Raw genomic sequence first — 11,210 nt, 5'->3', positions numbered from 1 at the left:
GATTACAATGGTTTACATATATGAGTTACAATTTGTATTGTATTCATAATACTCATACAACATTTTAAGAGTTTCAAATCTTAATTGGGAGTATTGAGATTGAATTGTAAACACAATTATTACTGATTATAGTGAATTTATTTTCATGTGCCAGTGGTTTTTTTCTCATCTTAGGTTTTTACATAAATAGCGGTATATTTAGTTTATTCTTGTTTATTTCATTATTGTTATTATCTTGCACATAACTCATAACAAAATCATTGAAGAGATTCAAAATTTCAATTTTCATCTTTTTTCTTTCAATTTATTCATAATTCAGATTTTCTTTCTCCAATTAAATTGATATTTTTTTTAATATTTAGCCCTTTTTTGAGCCCTATTTTGGGGGGAAAGAATTAATTTTTGAATAGTCTATTGATAGAAAATGTATTGTTAAAAAATTAGAAAAAACTTTGAATTTGCATGTAGTATTATTTTATTGAAAAATGTGTGATTGAAATGATATCAAAACACTGTCAAAAAATACATTTTTTTCAAAAGAATGAGACACAAACAAGGGCTTATTTTGTAATGTTAGGCTATGGTTTCAATTACCAAAATATGGATGAATCCTTATTATGATGATTTAATATAAATTCGATAAATTGATGTTCAATATGTGTTTATTCTTGAATGATTGCCATAGAACTTAATGTTTTTCAATTAATTGGCTAATAATTGGAATATTGTGTGAATTTTATTGTTCTCCAGAGAGAAATACGATAGATAGCATGTTATAACATCATTTTAAAATTGGATAGAAGATAGAGATATACAACAATGCTTTATATGATTTTTATATATATTCTAATGTTTTTAATATATGTTTTCACCTTAGCATCTTTCATAGAAATATAGAAATGTCAAATGAAATTATAGTTTTAATTGAACTTTTAATTAATTTAGGAACATTGATAATAAGAATGTGCACATATTGAAATGTTATTGAATTGCATTAGAAGGAATTAATAAGGGTGATTCAAAACTTTAGTAATATTTCAACTTAATTTACGAAAGTTCCTTAATTTGCTCACTAGAATAATTAGTTTAATTGGTTAATTAGTATAATTTCTTCAAACAAATTAAACTATTTGATCAGAGTTAATACTAACTGATACTAGGTTAAGTACGTGGTTTTCATGGGAACGATATCCTATCCATTACTTTATTATTTGTTCACAGTACCATACACTAGCACAAAATCAAATGATCACTTGATGCTTCAGGATTTTAAAGACATCATCTATTGTACGTTCTGGTATTCACTATAGGAAAAAAAAAGAAAAAAAAAGGGCAGTTCTTATGAAGATAAGAATAATGTTATTATTCCGATTTTTAGAAGTTTTCATGTACAATCATAAAATTGTAGTAGTGGTGTAAGACTTTCGAGTTTGGTTCTATTCTTCTAAAATCATAAAATCGTAGGATATTTTTTTGAGTTTTACCATGTTATATGGTGTATAAAATATTTATTTATTGCATATTGTTGGTTCTCTACACGGTTGAGGTAGAAGCTCGGAAGACGCCTACCACCAATAAAGTCGTCCCACTTCGTCTAAGAATGCATAAGCACTTTTGAAAAGCCATAAAAGATTGATTCAAGAAAAATAAGAATGCTCGACACTTGGACCATAGAGATTATCACACAAAAAGGCATAAAGAAGAAGGAGCAAAGAAATTTTGTATGGGCATACAAAAAGTAAATGCAAAAGTAGTAGTGCTTACTTTTAACTATCATTTCTACGTGTATTTGCACCTTTAGAGAGGCCAAGAAAATTATACTTCCCAACTAAGGAATTAGAACTTTAGTGTTTGGTGCGATAATTTTATTTATACTAAATAGCATTAAAAAAGAAAGGTGTGTAATAAATTTTTTGTATCGAAGATTTCATCTAGTGAGGTTGATAGCAACTCAAAATCAAGTTGAAGATGAAAGAAAGCTTTTACCAAGTCGCAAAAGATATTATACATATACATGGAAACCCTTGTCATTTCATTTTATTTATTTTTTTCATATTTTTTGGAGGGTGGAGGAATTACTAATTTTAACTTCCAATCTATTAAGCTATTCATTAGAGCACACTAATAATCGATTAATTACTTGATATATAATTGAAGTTAATTAAGTTAGAATTTTTTGATTTTCTTTTTCGGTTTTTGTGTTAAGGTACAAATTTAGTTTATAAAAAGGAATAATAACTAATAAGTAGAATGATAGTGGATCTAATGTTACGAATGTAGTTAAAATTATGAACCATTCATAAAATTTTATCCGGACGGAGGTTTAATAATTAGTTCTTCAATTACCAAAATCAAACTAGCAAACATTTTTCACTTGATACCGGTTTATGACCTTGAGGATTACATAAATTAGTCTTACACCTCGACAATGTTAATCTATATCAGTGGCTTCGATAAATTAACATTATGATTACTTTTGTCGCTTTATTGTATATCTCTTGTATACATTCGTTTGAAGGACTCTTGTATGCATTTTATTTGCTCGATAAAAAATTGCTTAATTATGAAAAAGAAGGGAAAATATTAGTGGTACGACTAATCACTAATGATCAATTCATGACTTGTATACATGAAAATCCAAATAGGGGAGGCCATATTGACATTTCAAAAATTTCAGGTGGGTATCTCAATTACCATGTACCTTAGGGACGATTAATGAAAGGGAGGAGAAAAACGGAATCCTTGGAAATAATTGATTCCTCAATGATTTGTGGAGAATCTAACTTGATGAACCACAAATCGCCGCGTTAGAAAACTACACCTCGAACGAAAATTCATGGTCTTCCCCGCATACAATAAAATCCTTGTAAAATTATTCTCTTGCATGAAGTTGATGATCAATGCCACTGTAGAGTTTCCTTAATAATGGAGTTTAAAAATAAAAATAAAAAAATCTTTCACTTTATTTTTTCTTTTTCCAAAATACCTTTTTTCCTCTTTCTTTCTCGTCCTCTTCTTTGATTTTCTTCTTCCGAATAATAAGAGTAGTTTAAGAGCAAAATTTAATGGAAAATTCAAGTAAATCTTTGAAAAGAAGCAGTAGTCATACATCAATGTCCGATACTGATTCAGCAACGAGTCAACACGAGTTTCATTCTTTACCATCTGAATCACCTGTTCGTTCAGATGATAGAGCTATTGTTGTTGTTGACACTCCATCGCCGCCCGGAAATCCCAATTTACCGACGAGTTCTCAGGCTGTTAGAGAGAAGGGATTTAAGCCTTGGCCCCATTCAGAAAGGCCCACGCCGGAAAATCTTGATTTTCCGGCTACTCAAGGGAATCGCGGGTCGGAGAATCTTGAATTTCAGGCGAAGAACGGTCTGGGTGGTGCACGTAATCCACCGGTACCGGTGATTAACCTGAATGTAAGGGATGAACCCAAGCCGGGAGTGATGAAGGTGGAAAAAGTGAGGGTAGACATTGGTGGGATGGAGGAGGGGTACGGTGGAGGTGGAGGTGGAGGTGGTGGTGGTGGTGGAGAGGATGAAGTGGGTGGAGAGAGGGAGGCGGTAGAGGCGATATTGAAGAGGTCGAAGGCCGAGTTGAAAGTGAGGAAAGTAGCATTGTTTTTTAGAGTGTTCGAAGTGATAGCTTGTTTGATTTCGTTCACGGTAATGGCTGCCGATAAAACTCAAGGGTGGAGTGGCGATTCATTTGATCGGTATAAAGAGTACAGGTAAGAATCTTTGTTTTGATTCTAAATATATTTTTTTCTTTATCGTATTGTTTATGAAATTAAGATTTGGTTATATTCATTAATAATAAAATTGTTGTCTATTGACTCTTGATTTTCTATCTTAGAAGCTTGAACTTTATATCACCACGGCCTTTGCCACGAATTGTGGTGACAGAAACTTTTCTTTCTTTTCATTTAACCCGAAAAAGAAAGAAGAAAATTCCAAGGGAATTTCGCTATTAGTAGAACAAATACTAGATTAAAGAGATGGACACTTTCGTGTTAGTGAATCAAACAAGGTGCGATTTCGCAGAACAAGTACTAGATTAAAGAGATTGACATTTTCGTGTCTTTGAATCAAACAAGGTTTGATTTCACAGAAGACAAACTAGATTAAGAGATGGACATTTTAGTGTTGGTAAATCAAACAAGTGCGAAAAAATGTGTTTTCACCCACAAGCACTCGATGAACATAGTCCACTTGTTTCTAGACTTTTAGCTTCAAAGAGTTACAAGTTTACTTCATTTCGTCTCTTCGATGAAGTCCAAGATAAAGTCTACTTAATGCCTAGGGATTGTGACTCTGATGTGTAATAATGGATAAATCTTACCAAGTTCACTTCCTAATTATTCCAATACAAACTAGTTATCTATGTTGTTTTGTGACACAGGTATTGTCTATTAGTGAACGTTGTTGGATTCGTTTATGCCGGTTTTCAGGCAGTTGATCTGGCCTATCATTTGGTCACGGGAAATCACGTCATCTCTGATTATCTACGATACCATTTCGATTTCTCGATGGATCAGGTGAGTAATTTTCTCACATGATATCTGTAAACAATGTAGAAATTTGTATGTGGTTTTAAAGTGGCAATTGCACAAGCACTCATTCCCATTTGAAGTTATTGAATTTTATGGAGCCTAATTAGTGATCGGAAATTAAGACACATTCCCTTTATTTGTCTGTAGGATTTTATTATTATTATTATTATTATTATTATTATTATTATTATTATTATTATGGGCTGTCGAAAACTTTCATTATATGAAAAATTTGAATGACCATATCGAATTTCACTAACCCAAATCCCCTAGTATTGTGGAAAAACTTTACCACACTCACCGATTTCTACTCTTTGAATGACCCACCAATTTATCATGTGTGTTTTTTCTAAAACGGCACTCTTATTCGTGTTTGGCAGATACTGGCTTATCTTCTAATGTCAGCATCATCCTCGGCAGCTACCCGGGTGGATGATTGGATACTGAATTGGGGACAAGACGAGTTCACTTTGTTCGCCAGTGCATCTGTTGCGATGTCGTTTGTGGCTTTTCTTGCCTTCGCCATTAGTTCTGTCATATCGGGTTACAATCTCTGCAACCGTGGTTCGATTTGATCTTTGCATCAGTAAATTATCATATTGTATATTCGTAGCACTAGATCAATAGTAATTTTCTCAGCATTTTGTTTGGAGTTCAAGAAATTATCATGTTTCGATAAATATATCATTCCATTATAATATATAGGGAGGCTAACTTATTTTGCGATGACAATTGATGAACTTCCCGTATGAACAATGTGTTGGAAATTTATTTGTTTGTTGTTCAAAAAAAAAAAACAGTGGGGGGGGGGGGGGGGGGGGGGGGGGGGGGGGGGGGGGGGGGGGGGGGGGGGGGGGGGGGGGGTTAAGCGATAGCATGGGCCCATGCGGTTGGATGGTTATAAAAAACTTACCGTTATGTTAGTTTTTTGACCGTTTTTTATTTGAAATTGGTGGCTTTTCATCCTTGTTTTGCACCATTTCGTGAAAAACTTGCCAAGCCCTATAAATAGGTGATCCAAATGCAAGAAAAAATATATTGAGTTTCATTAAAATTTATCCTCAACTACACTTCCAATATTGAGAAAATTTATCACATAATCCTTCCATTTTAACTTGTTCATTGTGAAGAAACACTTTTACTTTTTTGGTGTTCTTCGTGTTAAGGCTTGTTTAATCCTACAAACAATTTGCCGAAAATCCTTAAAAAGCATTGGAAAGGAGGCAAATAAGATTTGAGAGATTAATTTCGTGTTCAAGCCTTTATTAATATCCTTTTATAATTTTCTTCTCCATTGTCATTATTTTTCCAACAATCTCAAACATTACTTATTACTATTATTGTAATGGAGACGGAATCTACACTTGCTGCTATCAAAATGATGAAGCAAGACCTAGTACGCTTGGACAGATTCGATGGTGCAAATTTCACAAGATGGCAAGACAAACTTAAATTTCTATTAACGGCCTTGAAGATCTTCGATGTACTTGATCCAAAATTGGAGCCCGTTCCCATTGCAACTGACAAGGATACTGAAGAAATTCGTGTAGAAAGGAAGAAATCGGAAGAGGACGAATTGATATATCGTGGCCATATCCTAAATGCATTATCCGATCGCCCCTATGATCTCTACACCAACACTACATCGGCATAATAAATCTGGTACGCGTTAGAAAGCAAATACAAAGCCGAGGAGGAAGGTACCAAAAAGTTCTTAATATCTAAGTATTTTGATTTCAAATTTTTGGACAATATACCATTATTGCCTCAAGTACAAAAGTTACAACTAATTGTAAACAAACTGAAAGCGGTGAAAATCGAACTTCCCCAAACTTTGCTAAAATTCTTGGTTCTTGGAAAGGATATAGGAAGAAGATTCTTCACAATTTCGAAAACTTTCCTTTGGAAGATATACAAAAACGTCTTCGTATTGAAGAAGAATCAAGGGCAAGAAATAAGATTGAAATTTCTTATGAAGGCCCTTCAAAGGCTAATGTTGTAGACAATGTGGACAACTCCAACAAATTTTAAAAGAAAGGAAAATTTCTTGGTCCTAGAAAGGATCAAGGAAAGTTAAAAAACAAAGACAAATGACCTTGCTATGTTTGTGGAAAATCGGGACCTATGCCAAGGATTGTAGACATAGGAAACAATAAAAGAAAGAAGAACAACTGAACTCCGTTGATGAGATTATCGCCAAGATGAGCGAAATCAAGGCAATCCAAGGCAAAGTTCTGGGCTGGTGGTACGATACATGCGCTAAAATTCATGTATGTTATGATAAGTCTCTCTTCAAAACTTATCATGACATTGAAGACAATCAAGAGATATAAATGGGAAATGAAGGAAGATCAAAAGCGATTGGCAAAAGAAATGTGGAACTCATTTTCTCTTCGGGAAAGAAGATTACTTTAACAAATGTCTTACATGTACCGAAATGAATAGAAACTTAGCAAGTGGTGTACTCTTAGGAAAACCTGAAATTAAATCTGTTTTTGAATCTGGAAAGCTTGTATTAACTCATAATGGGCACTTTGTTGGAAAGGGCTATTCCACCGAAGGAATGGTCAAACTATGTACTATTGAGGATAATTCAAATAAAGTTAAATCTTTTGCGTATGTTACTGATTCAATTAATTTATGGCATGGTAGATTAGCACATATAGGAGTTAATATTATGAAAAGAATGATTAAATGTGGATTAATACAATGTGAAATTGGGAAAAATGTGAAACATGTGTTAAATCAAAAATGATTAAGAAGTCATTTCACAGCTTAGTAAGAACAACAAGATTATTTGAACCTGTTCATTCCGAAATACGTGAATTGAATGGAATGTTAACTCGAGGCGGTAATAGATATTTTATTACTTTTATTGATGATTGTTCTAGATATACCTATGTGTACTTATTAAAACATAAGGATGAAACCTTTAGTGCCTTTAAGACTTATAAGATTGAAGTTAAAAATCAATTAGGAAGAAAATTAAAGACTTTAAGAAGTGATAGAGGTAGGGAATATTTTTCTAATGAATTTAACATATTTTGTGAACAAAATGGAATAATACATCAATCTTCTGCACCTAGAACACCGGAACAAAATGGATTAGCAAAAAGAAAGGATAAAACTCTTTTAGAAATGATAAATGCAATGTTGTTAAATTCTGAATTACCCTTTAATCTATGGGGTGAAGCCTTACTTAGTGCCTGCCATATAACAAATAGAATTCCTATGAAAAAGAATAAAATTTCTCCATATAAAATTTGGAAAAATATAAAATCAAATATCAGTTATTTTAAAGTGTGGGGGTGCCTTGCATATTGTAAGAATATGGATCCTAAGAGAACCAAGTTAGGTCCTAGAGGTATCAAGTGTGCTTTTGTGGGATATGCTCTCAACAGCAAAGCCTATAGATTATTAAATCTAGAAACAGATGTTATAATAGAATCAAGAGATACGGAATTCTTCGAGAATGTAATGGTAGCTAGAAAATCTGTAATTAATGATAAGGATATTTCAATCTTTAGAAGCTCACCAGAAGAGACATCTATAAAGGATGTTGAAATTGAACCTCGAAGAAGTAAAAGAACTAGAAAAGAAAGAACTTAGGATCAAATGAAATAGATCCTCAACTTATTTCTTTTTACTTAGTAGAAGGAGATAGGAAGAATGTTGTAAGAACAATTCCCTTTGTTCTTCAAGTGGAAAGTGATCCAAAGACTTATAAGAAAGTTGTGCAATCTAGAGATTGCATGTTCTGGAAAGAAGCCATAAACAACGAAATGAATTCTATTATTTCAAATAACACTTGGGAAATAGTTGACTTGCCAGCAAGATCTAAGGCTATTGGTTGCAAGTGGGTATTTAGGAAGAAATGCAATTCCGATGGATCACTTAATACCTACAAAGCTAGATTAGTGGCTAAAGGGTATCGTCAAAGAGAAGAAATTGATTACTTTGATACGTATGCACCCGTAACCAAGATAACCTCGATCAGGAGCTTATTTCCGTTAGCATCCATTTATGATCTATATGTTTATCAAATGAACGTCAAGACAATGTTCCTAAATGGAGATCTCGAAGAAGAGGTCTATATGGAACAACCAGAAGGGTTTGTTCTACCAAGAAATGAACATAAAGTGTGCAAATTAATTAAATCCTTATATAGACTAAAGCAAGCTCCCACAAAGTGGCATGAGAAATTTGACTCTAAAATAATGTCAAATAGATTTAATCACAATTCAGTAGATAAATGTCTCTACACGAAAGTGAATGAAAATATACTCACATTAGTATGTCTATATGTTGATGATGTGCTATCATTAGCAATAATATAGACGGGGTCAAAGAAATAAAATTGTTTCTATCCTCTACTTTCAAAATGAAGGATCTTAGAGAAGTTGATACTATCCTTGGCATCAAAGTTAAAAGGGATAGTGGGGGTTTTACATTAAGCCAATCACACTATGTTGAGAGTGTGATAAACAAATTCAAACATTTGAATGTTAAGGAGGCTAACACTCCTATAGATCCAAATATTAAATTGATAAAAAATGAAGGTAGAGCAATTGGACAAATAGAATACGCAAGTGCAATTGGAAGTCTTATGTACGCATCACAAATTTACAAGACTTGATGTAGCATTTGCTATAAGTAAACTAAGTAGATTTATTAGCAATCCAAGTTCAGAACATTGGAAAGCCATCGGTAGGGTTCTTGGTTACCTAAAGAAAACAAAAAATCTTGGGCTACAATATACGAAATTTCCTAAAATCTTGGAAGGATATACCGATGCAAGTTGGATATCGAGTGCGGGAGAGAATAAATCTACTTCAGGTTGGATATTCACTCTTGGAGGTGGTGCAATTTCTTGGAAGTCTAAGAAACAAACTTGTATTACTCATTCAAACATGGAATTGGAGTATGTAGCATTGGCTGAAACCGGAAAAGAAGCTGGGCTAAAAGATTTATTATATGAAATACCTTTAGATATAAATGATATTTCTTCTATACTTATCTTGTGTGATAGTCAAGCCACCCTAGCTCGAGCATATAACGAAATATACAATGAAAAGTCTAGACACATGAGTCTAAGACACGAGTATGTAAGGAAATTAATCAAACGTGGAGTAATTTCTCTTACATTTGTTAAGTCTGGTGAGAACTTAGCTGCTCCATTTACGAAACCTCTCACAAAAGAGTTAGTGAGATCAACATCAAGTAAAATGGGATTAAAACTCCTCAAATAGATCCACCAATAACAGCAACCTCACCAAAATATACTAAACTAGTATATAGAGGTTCAAGAGGAAACAACAAGTTATTCGATAAGTGGATGGATTCAACACTATTAAATATATCTAATATTATCTTTTGAAAATAGTGTTGGTTGTTACAGTTAGAGGGATGGGTTAAAATAAACTCTTAATGAAGTTCAGTACGGAGTACAAGTATCTATAAAAGTAATAAACATACTGGAAGAACTTCACCTATGTGAACTTCGAGGTGGTGTCGCCTCATTAGCGAGTTGGAGTTTTCTCTCTTTAAAAGTTCAATGAAATAGGATTAGTGCAAGGCAATATTAGCACTAAGTGAGTTAGAAGAACTAGTGAAAAGCATAACACTTGTGTGTTTGTGATTTCATCGGTATTGTCACAATGAATAATTGGTTCAAGGCACATTAGCCACTTGGAATTCTGATAATACTTTATGAGATTTACACTATGAATAGATTTAAATCGAAAGATATCTAATTCTTATGCATAAGTATTGATATTTGATTATGTGATTAAAATAGATTTTGAATAAGTGGGGGATTGTTGAAAATTTATTTGTTTGTTGTTCAAAAAAAAGGGAGGGGGGCTTAACCATGCGACCGCATGCACATGCGATCACATGAGGCCCTCCCGAGAATGGAAGGGCCATGGAGGCTGTCACCATGCGACCGCATGGCTATAGCCCATATAGTCGCATGGTTATAAAAAACTTACTGTTAGGTTAGTTTTTTTTACTGTTTTTTATTTGAAATTGGTGGCTTTTCATCCTTATTTTGCACCATTTCGTGAAAAACTTGCCAAGGCCTATAAATAGGTGATCCAAGTGCAAGAAAAAACATATTGAGTTTCATTAAAATTTATCCCCAAATACACTTCCAATATTGAGAAAATTTATCATATAATCCTTCCATTTTCACTTGTTCCTTGTGAAGAAATACCTTTGCTTTTTTGGTGTTCTTCTTGTCAAGGCTTGTTTAATCCTACAAACAATTCACCGAGAATCCTTAAAAAGCATTGGAAATAAGGCAAATAACGTTTGTGGACAGCAAGATTAATTTCGTGTTCAAGCCTTTGTTGATATACTTTTATAATTTTCTTCTCCATTGCCATTATTTTTCCAACACAATGATGGAGGAATGAGAACATCTTACGATCCATCTCTCTGGTCTTCACTTTTCTTATTGTACTGTTCATTCAAATCCAATATTGCATTATGTCATTAAAGCATCATTTGTTTTAAATTTTTTCCTTGTCCGTCGAAGAATGTATCCCAATTCATAAAATGAAAGATTCCCTTTTTAGAAAGTGATGGTGGATGTTTAATTTTTTGGTTTAGTTTACATTTCTCCATTCACATGTTTGCTGACTTCTCA

At 33.2% G+C, this 11,210-nt stretch overlaps 1 protein-coding gene across 1 annotated transcript; it reads left to right on the top strand.

Moving 5' to 3' along the window:
* Window positions 1-2,819: 2,819 nt before the first annotated feature.
* Window positions 2,820-5,279, top strand: LOC111368120 (CASP-like protein 4A3). The gene is made up of 3 exons (XM_022989337.1): window positions 2,820-3,739; window positions 4,411-4,546; window positions 4,942-5,279. The coding sequence occupies exons 1-3, from the start codon at window positions 3,066-3,068 to the stop codon at window positions 5,134-5,136; spliced, it is 1,005 nt and encodes a 334-aa protein (XP_022845105.1). The 5' UTR covers window positions 2,820-3,065; the 3' UTR covers window positions 5,137-5,279.
* The last annotated feature ends 5,931 nt before the right edge of the window (window positions 5,280-11,210 follow it).

Source organism: Olea europaea, chromosome 18 (assembly GCF_002742605.1).
Source record: "Olea europaea var. sylvestris chromosome 18, O_europaea_v1, whole genome shotgun sequence".
Classification (NCBI taxonomy): Eukaryota; Viridiplantae; Streptophyta; class Magnoliopsida; order Lamiales; family Oleaceae; genus Olea; species Olea europaea.
The sequence above is the reverse complement of the archived record's forward strand: the minus strand, read 5'-3'. Positions and strand labels throughout refer to the sequence as shown.

Coding starts and splice junctions, on each gene's coding strand:
- LOC111368120 (XM_022989337.1), top strand. CDS start 3,066: ATGGAAAATTCAAGTAAATCTTTGAAAAGAAGCAGTAGTCATACATCA. Junction 3,740..4,410: donor GATCGGTATAAAGAGTACAG/GTAAGAATCTTT, acceptor TTTGTGACACAG/GTATTGTCTATTAGTGAACG. Junction 4,547..4,941: donor TCGATTTCTCGATGGATCAG/GTGAGTAATTTT, acceptor CGTGTTTGGCAG/ATACTGGCTTATCTTCTAAT.